The 13734-nt window shown below is 35.3% G+C and overlaps 1 protein-coding gene across 1 annotated transcript; it reads left to right on the top strand.

Annotated features, from left to right (window-relative positions):
• Positions 1-3858: 3858 nt before the first annotated feature.
• Positions 3859-12816, top strand: LOC130749464 (solute carrier family 40 member 2-like). Its single transcript, XM_057602830.1, has 10 exons — positions 3859-4091; positions 4521-4671; positions 5692-5888; positions 6344-6823; positions 7290-7455; positions 7641-7778; positions 7937-8047; positions 8591-8708; positions 9692-9774; positions 12477-12816. Exons 1-10 carry the CDS (start codon positions 3973-3975, stop codon positions 12483-12485), a joined length of 1572 nt encoding a protein of 523 aa, XP_057458813.1. The 5' UTR covers positions 3859-3972; the 3' UTR covers positions 12486-12816.
• Positions 12817-13734: the final 918 nt, after the last annotated feature.

Genomic DNA, 13734 nt, shown 5'->3' with positions numbered 1-13734 from the left:
AAATTATAGAAAAATACTAAAAACACATAAAAATAATAAAATGCATGAAATAATCCTAAAGTGCCCTAAAATGACTAAAATATCATAAATAATATATTGAAATGCATAAAAATAAGTTAGAAAATAACTTAAACACCCGGGTCATCAGCTTCTCGTGACAAAATCCACCGGACCTAGAGGAGAGGTCAGAAATTAATTTCCACTGCTCAAAATAGGATTGTTGGTTGGGGATTGCTCCAACTAGAAGGCCCCTTGGGATAGGAGTCGGCAAGGATCCCGAGGACTTCAGTCGGAAAACGGTAATATCTTTTGTGTCAAGAGGGACTCTCCCAGGAGGGGGAAGGTCGATCGGAGGAGCATACCGCAGAGGAGTGGCGACGGTAATGCCGTGGGAGGAGTTCTTGGTTCGGCGTCCTGGTGCCATAAGGGGAAAGGCGCAAGGTCCTGGGTAAAATGGAAGAAACGAAAACAACTTTGAGGTTCAAGAAACTCACCGGAAAGAGGGGTAGCGAGAGAAGCGTCGTAGGCACCGGAGTAGCAGTTTGTCGAGGGGCTTTTGTGTGCAAAGAGGGTGGCTAGGAGTTGAGGTTGCAAAAGTAGCGAAGGATGAGGTAATAACGTCTTTATAGGAAGGGGGTGATTGTTGAGGGGAGACGCGTGTAAGAATTTTGAGGATAATTGCTGGTGAACGTGGGGGGAAGGTGGAGAATCATGCACCATGATGGTAGGAGAATGATTGCAGTTGAGGGGTTCTGGGGGGAGTGAGAACGACGCATTAAATGGGGAGTCACAACGGCTGAAGCTGATTGGTTTGAATTCAAAATTAGCAGGCTTTATCATGATTTGAGGGGACGTTTCGAGGACAACGATTGAGATTCTGCAGATTCGCTGACCTTTGCGTTTCCTCAGCATATCACGTGTGTCCCACACGCGTCAAGCCACCATGATTTGCGGCGAGCACACCTGCAGCTGGGCGAGCGAGCCAAGCACTGTCGCCACAAGCCTACTTGTGGACTCGTGAGTTTAGAGGGACCCGTTAAGGAAATCAAAGTTTAGCTTTACCTACTGTGCCATGTTGGCAATTATTCTTGATAGCTAGGCCTTAACATTAGTTAGTTTTTCCCATGCTTGTCGCCCCTGTTATTAAAGGCACTCTTAGCTCTCATACTTCGAGCTCGGTGTCTTGTGGACTGGGCGAGACCCCTGGGGCCCTCGCCCAGGGATGCTTGCCTCAGAGCGACACGTGAGCCCGGGAATTGGGCCTCCCCCGAGAGGCCCAACCGGCCCACTGAAGACAATTAGGGGCGCCAGGCCCAACCCCTAGGCTATAAATAGGGGGCGGTTACCAATTGTAAGGGAACTCTTGGCTCATTTACTAAATAACAAACTTGAAATTCAGTTACACTTTCTCTCTAAGCGGTTACACGCTCTCTCTCTCTCTCTCTAGATTATCTTATTGCAATCCTTTCACTCTAGGTACTATACCTTCTTTTTATGTTCTTGGCCGGAACAATCACCCTAAACCAGAGCATGTCTCTAAGACGATAAGTCATTTACAAAAGTATTTATAGATTAACTATCAACACAATTATAAAATGGATAATAACATATAAATAGGGATGAATAAAATATCTCCTTTTTTGTGTTCGATAATATTAAAATCCAGAGCCAAGTTCAATTCTATTATTCTAGGCTTAACTGCACTTTTGGTCCCCCACTTATACCAATTGTGCGATTTTGATCCTCAACAAAAAAAATTAGCAATTTTCGTCCCCCACATTACCTATCGTTTGCATTTTTGATTTTCCGTTTAATTCCGTCCAAGATTTAACGTTTTCTGGTTAAAATTAAAATTAAAAAACAAAAAAGAAACAGTAGCCCAGAATATTCATCGGTTCTTCATCATCTTCAAGTCTTCAACCATCTTCATCATAAAATTCAGAAAATAAAAAAATCAATCTCCTCAAACCCGCTTATAATCAAACACCTTACAGAAAACACACTCACAAAGGCCCCCAACCATTCTCCTTCATCTCTTCACTGCTTGCTAATCTCTCTCAAGCCCACTATACTGGCGGAGACGGCAACGACAAGAACAGAGAGGGCGAGCGTCGGCGTCGTTGTGGCGCTGGAACTAGTGTGCGAACAAGACGACGCTGGGTGGTGGCGCGGCTTTGAGAAAAAGAGAATGATGGTGGCGCCGCGATCTAGGACAGAAAGGAACGGAGGTGGCGGCGGCGTGGTTTTGGTTGAGGAAAGGAGACGGTGGTGCGATCAGGAAAGTAAAGGAGGTGGTGACAGGGCTTCCATGGGGGAGAGAGAGAGAGAGAGAGAGAGAGAGAGAGAGAGAGGAGGTGGCGGCTAGGGCTTCTCGGAGAAGAAGAGGAGAAAATTTCAGAACTCTTGGTGAGATACATAGAGGATTCATGGGAGAGAGACGCTGAGATTGCCCTTTGAATTTTGGATTTTTCTTTTAATTCTCCTATGAATTCGTGACATTGCATGTGGGTATTGTGTTAAAGTTTGAAACTTTTGGTTTTTGTGGCTGGATTTGGATGAAAAAGAAATGGTTTTTTATTTTATTTTATTTTATGGACTGGATTTAGGTGTTCTTTGTGTGTATCCATGATGCAGACTGATTATTTCTCTCTTTCTAAAATCCTAGGGTCAATTTTGGGGGTTGTTGGGTTTGGGGTATGTATTTCTGGTTTTTTCAAGATTCAAATAAATGTGATGAAGAAGATGCTTGAAGAAGATGAATAATGGATGATGGTTGCTGGGATTTATTATTTTATTATTTTAAATTTATTATTTATCCCAGAAACCGTTAAATTTTGGATGGAATGAGACGGAAAACTAAAAGTGCAAACGATAGGTAACGTGGGGGATGAAAATTGCTATTTTTTTTTGTTAAGGATCAAAATCGCACAATTGGTATAAGTGGGGGACCAAAAGTGCAATTAAGCCATTATTCTATACATTATCCAATATAGCCAAATGCTCAATCAAGGGCAAAGTTCAATTCTATATATTATCCAATATTTAACATAAGTTAACGTCTGCAGCATATGAGTGGAGGGGTACTAAACCATTACACTAGAGTAAAGGTCACAAGTATTCTTTTTATTTTTGAAAGAAAAATGTTACAAGTATTTAAAATGTAAATAATTGTAGGAAGACAAAAAAAGTTTTTTTTTTTAACATCAAGAAGATAAATAAAACCCTCCAAGATTTGAACCCTGGTCCTCTCTCTCTCAATTTATATGTCCCTAACTTTTATCACTTAAGTTATCATTCAAGAACAGACAAAAAAGTTATGATAGAATGAAAACACTTATTTCTAGAAGAAAAATATTTAAATATTGATAAGCTAATATTATTTTCTTGAAAGAATAAGCTAATATTGTAAAGGTATGCTAAATAAGTTTTCAACCTTTTAATTTTTTAATATTATTAGTTGGTAGAAAAAATTTCAAAGGTATAAACATAATATTGTTATATAATCATAGTGAAAATAATATCTGACCATTGAGGTACACAGAAATATACTTAATTATAATAATACACATAAATATTTGGCTACAATAACGGATAATTGCAAGTTTTAAAATTAATGTTTTAGTGATTAGTATGGATGGAAAGTGCATCAAAATCCTCTAAGCATCTAATATATGATTCGATCTCTAAATCGTGTGTATGAAGAATAATTTGTTGGAAGAACTCTACTAACTTAATGTGATCTAAGAGTCTCAAAGAGGTTAATCTGATGAATTGAATGATTGAAGATTGTGAATATTTGGAAAAAAAAAAAGAAAACCTCTAAATTCAAAATAGCTACCCTTTAATTTATGTATTTGATTCATTGAAGTCGTCATTGTGGACACGTCAATGAGAGAAATTGCAATGCATGTTGCTTGGTTGAGCTAAACATTCCATTGTGATCTTCTTCCTCACAGTCAAAAGGAGTCTGATATGGAAGAAAGCGTCAAATTGAGGGAGCCTCCGCTAGTTCAACAACAAGAAACAGCAACACCATCTTCTCTAATCACTTACTTGTACATTGGCCACTTCTTTGTTAGATGGGGTGCCAGGTTCTTCTTTCATTTCTCACCTTTGCTTTAAACTCATAAATCAACCTGTTGATATATCACTGTTTTTTTGTCTTGTTTCTAAAAACTTACTTCTGTCAATAAAATTCTCTCTCTTGACTAAAAGGGATGAATTGACATGCATGTTTGTCTTCCTATGAAATCAGAAATTTGTCATGACTCGTTAGGTGTTGTTATTATGTCCCACCCTAGCATACTAATTTAACACATCTATTGCCAAGTTGAGATATAGGCAACAGTAACATGATTTATTGATTTATTTGCATAGAAGTTAAGGTGGTTAGGATCAGTGTGTTGGTTTGAGATTTTCAAAATTATTGTTGAATCAGTAAAGGGTTACTCTGTTTTGCTGCTTTAGTTAGTTTCTTTTTTTTTTCTAGTAAAATTAACAGAGGATCTCTGTTTTTACAGAATGTGGGAATTCTCTGTTGGTTTATATATGATCAATATCTGGCCAGACTCATTGCTCTATGCAGCAATATATGGTGCTGTTGAATCTGCCTCCACTGCACTGTTTGGTCCCTTAATTGGAACATGGATTGATAAGTTGAGCTATGTGAAGGTACTGACTCCAAGTCTTGTTACTAGAACTTCAATTTTATCACCTATAAAACTGTTATCCTTTTGCTATTAGTTATTCTCATATTACTTAGGAACAACATAATGTAAGTTTTTGGACTGAGTATTTTCACTTGTGTACTGTGAAGGATAATTAACTGGAATAAAAAGTTAAATAGAGATCATGGAATCTGAAATTTACATTGTGCCTGATACATCGATGAACCTAAAAGATGACGTGAGAGAAAGGATATTACCCTTCTGTATGATACATCCATGAAGTTAAATACAAAAGTTATGGGCCTGGTATTGACACTCTACTTTTATGTTAATCATCACAAATTCTATTGGGAATTTGATTGCGAGGAAGGTGTGGGCGAAGTGCGAAGAAGTCATATACCATAAGGCTTTGTTTGCAAAATGGACTTTGGAGGGAAGGGAAGGGAAAGGGAAGGCTTATGGGAAGTCCTCCCATTGTTAGAGAGATTTTTAATATGGGGGATAGGCCTTTTAGGGAATTTTTAAAACCCCTCCAAGACCCTCAACTTGGAGGTTTTTGAGGAATTTTGAACTTCCAAATTAGGGGAGGACTTACTCTCCATCCCCTTCTCATTCCCTCCCCTCAAAGCCTTGTCCTTCCCTCCCTTAAAAACTCCCAAACAAAGCCTAAAGAAATGGGCAAAAAAGATAATTAAAAATAAGTGGAAAGACTCATGGATCATATTAGGTCAAGACAAGGTGTAGCTCCAAGCCTAACCCATTGGTTATATCTCTCACTAGCTAAAATTCTAACTGATTCATGTAACTGGAATTTACTTTTCTAGATTTAATCTTAACGTGCTTCTGAAAATGCCAAAATCATTTCATTTACTTTCGAAAGAATATGGCATGTAAAAAATTTAAAGATTAACAACTATAGTTATATCTGAGACAAGTGTCTTTAGTTGCTTCAATCTCCTTTATAATTGTTCTATTACAAAAGGTGCCTACAATGAAGTAATCATATTATCTGTTTCATTGGAAGGTTTTGCAATTGTGGTTGGTGACACAAAATCTCTCTTTCATTATTGCTGGGGCCACTGTAGTTGCCTTGCTTGTTCACTCATCTTTGAAGTTTACTAATTTCTCAGCTTTCATATTGCTGGTGTCGTTAACCAATATCTGCGGTGGCATAGGGGTACTTTCAAATCTTGCTGGTACCATCTTGATTGAAAGAGAATGGTAATATTCTTGGGTCTTTGGTGAGAAAGGATTTATATTTGATCAAGAAAGTACATTGAATAATATATTGTTTGAATCAAATATTTGATGATAAATATTTAGTTTTGACTTTTCACCATAATTAAGCCTAGCACAAATTCTAAGATGGCATAGCCAAACATAGATTTGTTTATTAGGCTACCCGATCACCCCTAGAGGTCCAATTCCGCGAACTTCACGCTCCAAATATCCATCTCTGGGCATGAGCTAAGGTCTCATATTGAGTAGAGATATAGCTAAATAACTCTATAAAGAGTACAAGAATCCCCACCCCTTTGCTAGCTTTTGGATAGAGTTATACCTAGCCCGAATTCTAAGAACCGTGATTTGGTCTCTATGATCTCTCAGGTTTTCGAGTAAGATAAATATTAATTATTTCTGTCTATAAATGTCCTTATGAAGTTTAAACATTACAGGTTGTTAGTTATATCAGAAGGTCAACCGCCAGAATTTCTGACAAAGATGAATTCAGTTATCAGACGCATTGATCTAAGTTGCAGGCTTCTTGCTCCTGTTATAACTGGGTTCATAATAAGCTTTGTATCCCTAGAAGCATCTGCTATAGCTCTAGCGCTCTGGAACACTATCTCTGTTTGGGTAGAGTATTGGCTTTTTACATCAGTGTATAATGGGATTCCAGGTTTGGGCCAAAGTAGCCAGAGGAGGATGGCAAGACTTTCAAAAGGTGACCTACAAAGAAAGAGTTCAACTTTAGAGGGAGATAGGTTGCTTACTGTGTCTGGTGGCAACTCAGAATTGCCAAATAGACAAAGCAGCAAAAAAATTTCTGAGTGGATTTTAGAGATCCCTTATCTTGATGCATGGAGAGTTTATTTACAGCAACAAGTTGTCCTACCTGGAATAGCTCTGGCTTTGCTATTTTTCACTGTACTCAGGTGAAAGATTACAAACATTGATAGAATGTAAAATAGTACATGGGATTGAAAAAAAATTCTAGCCTGATTTAGCCTTTTCCACTTATGCTTACAATGTCCAGTCTATTTATGAACATAAAAAGGCTCAAATATGATGTCAGAAATGGCATATTTATAAAGGAGTTTCCTTGATATTTTCATTTTTACCTCTTTCGAAGCTTCTTCAGTAATATTATATGTGATATGTCACAAAAAATTGTACTGCTTACTCAGGCACTCTAGGATCAGCATATCCTTTTCTTCAAAAAAGAAAAATCAGTTTCAGAAACCTGGCCATTTGCTGCAAATGTTAATCCAAGTGTTTTGAAATCAATGCTTTATTTAGAAATCCCGTTCGACTTTATTTGACTTTACTGCAATCATTGGATAGTGCTGTCAATTGCGCATGTTGCCTCCTCACTGATGAAATTCCAATTATTTGATTCAGCTTTGGAACTTTGATGACAGCCACCTTACATTGGGAAGGCATACCTGCATATGTTATTGGAATAGGACGAGGAATAAGCGCTTCATTTGGAATCGCTGCAACAGTTGTATATCCTATGCTGCATATATCGACTATTAGAACTCAACTTTGGTCTATCTGGTCTCTGGTATAAACCAATACATGACATTAGTTTTCTGTATAAATGGCATGTTATGATTGCGAGTCCAATTTTAATCTCCTTTCTTTCTGAACAAGCATGTAAAAGACATGTTACTGATTATACTTTAGCACGTAGGTTGTTCTTCCTTATTTATGGATTTTGCTGTCATCATTTTTTTGTATGTTTTGCAGTGGATTTGCCTCCTCCCTTGTGTAGCTGCAATATGGATAAAAAATGGATTTTTATCATCTTATATTTTGATGGGAAGTGTGGCTATATCTCGGGTTGGACTGTGGATGTTTGACTTGTCTGTACTTCAACAAATGCAGGCAAGAAATAAACCTTATTTTCTGAAATCATTTCAGTTCTTTCCTAAGTGATTTTGAGACAAATGTGAAATATAGCTCTTAATGTCTCTATGATGAATCACAGAAGTTCTTATCTCCATAATAATCTTTGCCTGTTTATTTTTTTCATTTTGAAACAGAACCTTGTTCCAGAATCTGATCGTTTGATTGTTGGAGGTGTTCAGAATTCTCTGCAGTCATTGATGGATTTATTGGCCTATGTTATGGGAATCATAATATCTGATCCACGGGTTAGTATTCATTTCCAACCCAAATATGTATTTCTTTCGTTTTTCTTACAAATGGGGAAAACTACACATTTGATATTTCTGTCTTGCATTGTTGTTGAAGATGAATTTGAAAATTCTGCTTTCCCTCAGGCCAGAGATGCTTTTGATCAGTGAATGAGTTTGAGAATTGGGGGTTATCATTTTCAACTTTTGAAAGAGAACTCTCTAATTTCACCGCCGCCGAGATAGATCCAACATAAGCATCTCTGGCCTGAGGGAAAGCAGAATTGTCAAATTCATCTTCAACAACAATGCAAAAACTATTCTTTTCAGCAATTAGCTCCTTTGTAGTTATATGCTTAATTATTGATGAAAAAAAGTTTTTTTCATCTACAGTCAAAACTGGCTTTTGCTTTGCTTAATTAGTTTTTATCATACACTGAATTACTAGTAAAAAGATTTTCATCTACTGTGAGAACCTAAGTATTGCTTTGTAGCCGAAGCTTAAGAAAATGACAATACAAATGTGCTAATCCTGTTTCATTTGTATCTATGTCTGTTCAGGACTTTTGGAAGTTGATTTTTTTATCATTTCTGGCAGTTACATTAGCTGCATTCCTCTATTGCATCCATGTATACCACATGCAGAAGCACATCTTTCACTTTGACAGACTTGTGAGGGGTAAGTAATTCGAAAAAGCGTTTTAATTAAGGCGTGAACGTAAGAATTTAATTTTATTTGGGCTTCTAATAATTGTTTTATTTATTTATTAAAATATTTGAGATAGATGTATGACCTGATTTTGCTAATGTGATCCATTCTGGGTTTTAGGAATCAACATGTACATATGGGGTTGCTTTTTGCACACCCCTAAATTCCTATTTACACACCCAATTATTATTTTTCATTACAAATATACTCTTTAGCTAACAAAAATTACACAGCCTTTTGTAAAGCCTAACCCATTGTTCATTTTTTTGTTCTCTCTTCACGTCTTCGGTCTTTCTGTCAATGTTAGTGCTATGTGCAGCATGGATGAGAGTTTCTTTTCATCACATAATACATTTAAAGTCGTTCGACTCATCATCAAAGAAAAGCTTTTCTTTTCATTTACACATCTCATTGAGGTGGAATTTTTTCTCTTGGGGAACTTGAGCATCTAGAAGTGAAAATTATACTTTCAGAAGTTCTGGAATCTAAAAAATACTCCAGAACTTTTCGGAAGTGTAGTTAAGTTAAAATAAATTTACACTTCCATAACTTCAAGTTTCGGAATAGAAATTTCTTAATTTAGCTTTTGAAAGTGCCAAAAGTTGGAGTTTGAAAGCGAAAATTATTGCGCTTTTGAAAGCTAAACCATCTATTTTGGAACTTTGAGTTCCGTAAGTGTATTTATGTCATTATAATGTTACACTTCCTTCCAGAATTGAAAATCTGTAGTTTTTGAACTGGAACTTCCAGAAGTTGGAGTTCTTGAGAGAAAAAATTGCACTTCTGAAAGTTTATTTAGGTTAGTATAATTAACTCAAAGTTCTGGAATTGAAATTCTTTTGCTTCCCAACTTGAACTTTCATAAGGGATTTTTATAATGTGATAGTATGTTTTTTTTTACACAATGTAATATGATGTGTTTTTTTCTTTTTGTATTTCATCATCCCTTGAAGTAAATATGGAAGAAAATCCAAGTTCAAATTATAATCTATCAGATGAAGTTGACATGTCAATGAATACACATATCAATGATGAGGTAATGTAACTCTATCATGCGTTCAATTGAGGTATAGCTAAGGGTTCTAATAATCATATTATTTTCTTATTTATTTAGTTACATATGTTTCCCTCTTCCCCTTTAAACCTGTCATATGTTTGTCTTGGGTTTCAATTCGGTTCTCATGTTAATGTCATTCATGGTTCTGGAAGTTTTTGTGTTCTTGATGGATATTTAATTTTTCAACACACAACTCCATAATTTTCATTCATGAAGTTTCTTTTGAAAATTTTGCTGCTTCGCTCCACAAAGATTGTTGTTTAAGGTTGTGGCACAAAGAATAAGATAACAATTAGTATTAATAGTATAATGTTATTAAAATAACTTTATTTAATTTTATTAGTACCATGTACAACTATTAAATTCTACTTGGATAGAGAAAAATGTATAGTAGTTGAACAATTATTAATAGTATAATGTTATTAAAGTACTCTAATTTGATTTTATTAGTACCGTGTGCAACTATTAAATTCTACTTGGATAGAGAAAAATTTAGACTTAGGGATGGCAATGGGTAGGCTCTGGGTAGGGTACTATAGTACCCATCCCCATACCCGCGTTTTAAAAAATTACCCGTACCCGTCCCCATACCCGCGTGGGTAGCAACTTAAATGCGTCCCCGTACTCTCTGGGTACCTATATGCCCGTACCCGTGTCCATTACCCGTAATTTAGCTAACCAAAATATATTTTTCACTATTTTTGTTAATAGAAAACAAAAAATACAATTAACTTTTTAAATAAAAAACACTAATATAAATACAAAAGATTATCTACGTAACAAATAAAATCATTCAACTAAGAATATATTTTTTTAGAACGAATAAGCAAGAAAGATATAACTTAATTTTTAATTTTGGATTTATAATATAGTCCTAAAATTGTAGGTTATTAACTTACTAATTTTAAAAATAAGTGGGAGTAAATTAGCAATGATTATGAGTACTTTAAATAGTCACCTATTTTTTAAAATAAGTAAGTTTGAAAGCTATAACTTAAGTTAATTTGTTCATATAATAATAATAATAATAATAATATGTGTGTGCGGGTATGGGGCGGGTTGGGTACTATAGCACCCATACCCGCACTCATACGCAATACTTTTTGCGGGTAATTACTCATACTCAACCCCATACCCATCTAGTGGGTTTTTACCCTACCCATAGTGGGTATTTTTTTGCGGGTACCTTATGGGTCTGAGACCCATTGCCATCCTTAAATGTAGTTGATAGAGAAGAGTTGTGATTGGATAATATGAAAGGTGATACGTGAGATAAAATTTATTAAATGAGGATATAGATGCAAAAAATTAGCAAAAAATGCAAATTAGCAAAAAATACATTGATTTTCTAAAACAACAAATATTTTAGAATATTGAAAGAGTGTCTAAAACAACAATATTTCTGGAACGGAGGGAGTACATTCCTAACACTGAACTGTATTATGTTCAATTTTTAGAATCCAGTTCAATGAAACTCAAGCTACAAGTCTATGGGTGTTTAGATCTGTTTAACTTTCCTTTCTTCTTCTTCCTCTTCCTTTTGGTTCATGGTGGCTCACCGGAACAATGGTGGAGACCGGAGAGTACGGGGTGGGTGGGTGGGTGGGTGGGAGAAGGAAGAGGAAGAGGAAGAAGAGAAGAAAATGTGAGTAGGAGGACTAAATCCATTGAAAAAAATTAAGAGAATTCAAAAAGTGCTTAATTGCATTTTTTTATAAAAAAAAGGTACCCACTCGGACAACGATTTGAGATATAAGGCACAATTATTTCCCATCGATTTTTACAAAGATCTGAATTTGATTTTGTTAAAAATTAAAAGGCTAAAAAACACTTTTGACCCCTGATGTTTCAAGTTTGTGCAAATTCTGCCCCTACTCTATTTTTGTAAATGTTTCTACCCCTCATGTTTTCAAACAATGCACAGTCTACCCCTCCGTCAGTCAAACGTTAAAAAACTAACGAAATGAGCTGATTTGACTTTTTATTTTAATATTTTTTTGACCTGCCACGTGGAAATTACAAGTGAAATTAGAAAAAGGGGCATCGTAGATTCAAACTCAAGACCTGTAAGTAGCAAAACATGCATTTAATCAGTTCAGTTACATACATAATTGATATATACATCAAGCAAATTTAATTTATATCATTTCCTTGATCATCACCAACTTCATATACTCTTCTTCATTTCTCCAATCCACTCAGGAACCTCTCCTGAGAAAGCCTGACTAACGAAGGGGTAGACGGTGCACTGTTTGAAAACATGAGGGGTAGAAACGTCAACAAAAATAAAGTAGGGTCAGAATTTGTACAAACTTGAAACATCACGGGCCAAAAATGTTTTTTAGTCAAATTAAAACATTCTCACATGTGATTGATGCAACAACATTTCAATATCTAATTAGTTTGCCATTACATGTAAAACTTGGGGGTGGGTAGTTTTGGTCTTTGTAGGGTTGTTGTCTTGTATTTTTATTTTTATTCTTTTTTTCTTTTATCTAGCTTGTTGTTTTCTTTCTCTTTTATCTTGTATTCGGTTGAAGTACCCCTTGTACTTTTATTCAATATAATTCCATTGCTTATAAAAAAAAACATGTTAAACTCGATTTGTGTCTCATGGATGTTGTTACAACTTATTAATATAGCTCATTTAACATCTCTATGAAATTCCTTGAATGTTTTAGGTTACATGAAGCACTCAACTCAAGTCCTTAAGGAGACTATTGAATTAAGATTAGTAAATCGATCAATGTACAGGTTGAGACAATTTGAACGCATGTGCCATGTGGTATAATTACATCAACGAGTATCAGCTGAAGAAATGTTATAAAAGTGGTCCTATATATTTACCCATGCATTTGGTTGTATATAGAGATCTAAAACCGAGTTTGCCAACATTTCTGTTTATATATCAATGGCTTAAATAGCATTTAAACTCTTGAAGAGCTTCAAAAAGTGTATGTAGATGTAAATTTGTTACTCATTTAAATGTTTTAGGCTAAAAATCACTTTTGGCTCCTGATATTTCAAGTTTGTGCAAATTCTGCACTTATTCTATTTTTGTCGATGTTTCTACCTCTCATGTTTTCAAACAGTGCACCGTCTACCCCTCCGTCAGTCAGACGTTAAAAAACTAACAGAATGAGCTGATTTGGCTTTTTTTTTTAATATTTTTTGGACCTACCACGTGGAAATTACAAGTGAAATTGAAAAAAAAAACATGAGAGATTCAAACTCAAGACCTGTAAGTAGCAAAACATGCATTTAAGCAGTTCAGTTACATTCATAATTGATATATACATCAAGCAAATTTAATTTATATCATTTCCTTGATCATCATCAACTTCATATGATCTCCATCTCTCCAATCCACTCAGGAACCTCTCTTGAGAAAGTCTAGCTGACGGAGGGGTAGACAGTGCACTGTTTGAAAACATGAGGGGTAGAAACGTCGACAAAAATAGAGTAGGGGCATAATTTGCACAAACTTGAAACATCAGGGGTCAAAAATGCTTTTTAGCCAATGTTTTATTATAAACTAGTTTTACACGTGCGTTGCACGACATTTAACTTATTGTATAAATATATCAGTAGAAATATGTTTTTACTTGGTTTAGACTCTTTTTAATAAGTAGGACAGATGTGGAACTCAAAATATGTTTCAAACATGTAGATGAATAAACAACAGTAAAAATATTAATTACTCATTTAAATGTTTTATTATAGATTAGATTTTCCAATATGTTAACACACCTGGTGATCCTTTACATATCTCGAACAGAATTGCGCGCGTCAGTTGATTTGAGGATACCTCGTAATTTAAAAGAAATACGATATCATAATTTTAAAAGAATAAGAATAGATCATGACCAATATTTAGTGGGTGTGGAAAACTTAAGTGAATCGACATTTAATAAAAGCAATAAATAGTTTTTTTTGGAA

Source organism: Lotus japonicus, chromosome 3 (genome assembly GCF_012489685.1).
Source record: "Lotus japonicus ecotype B-129 chromosome 3, LjGifu_v1.2".
Taxonomy (NCBI): Eukaryota; Viridiplantae; Streptophyta; class Magnoliopsida; order Fabales; family Fabaceae; genus Lotus; species Lotus japonicus.
Note: the sequence above shows the minus strand (reverse complement) of the source record. Positions and strands in the feature narration are given on the sequence as shown.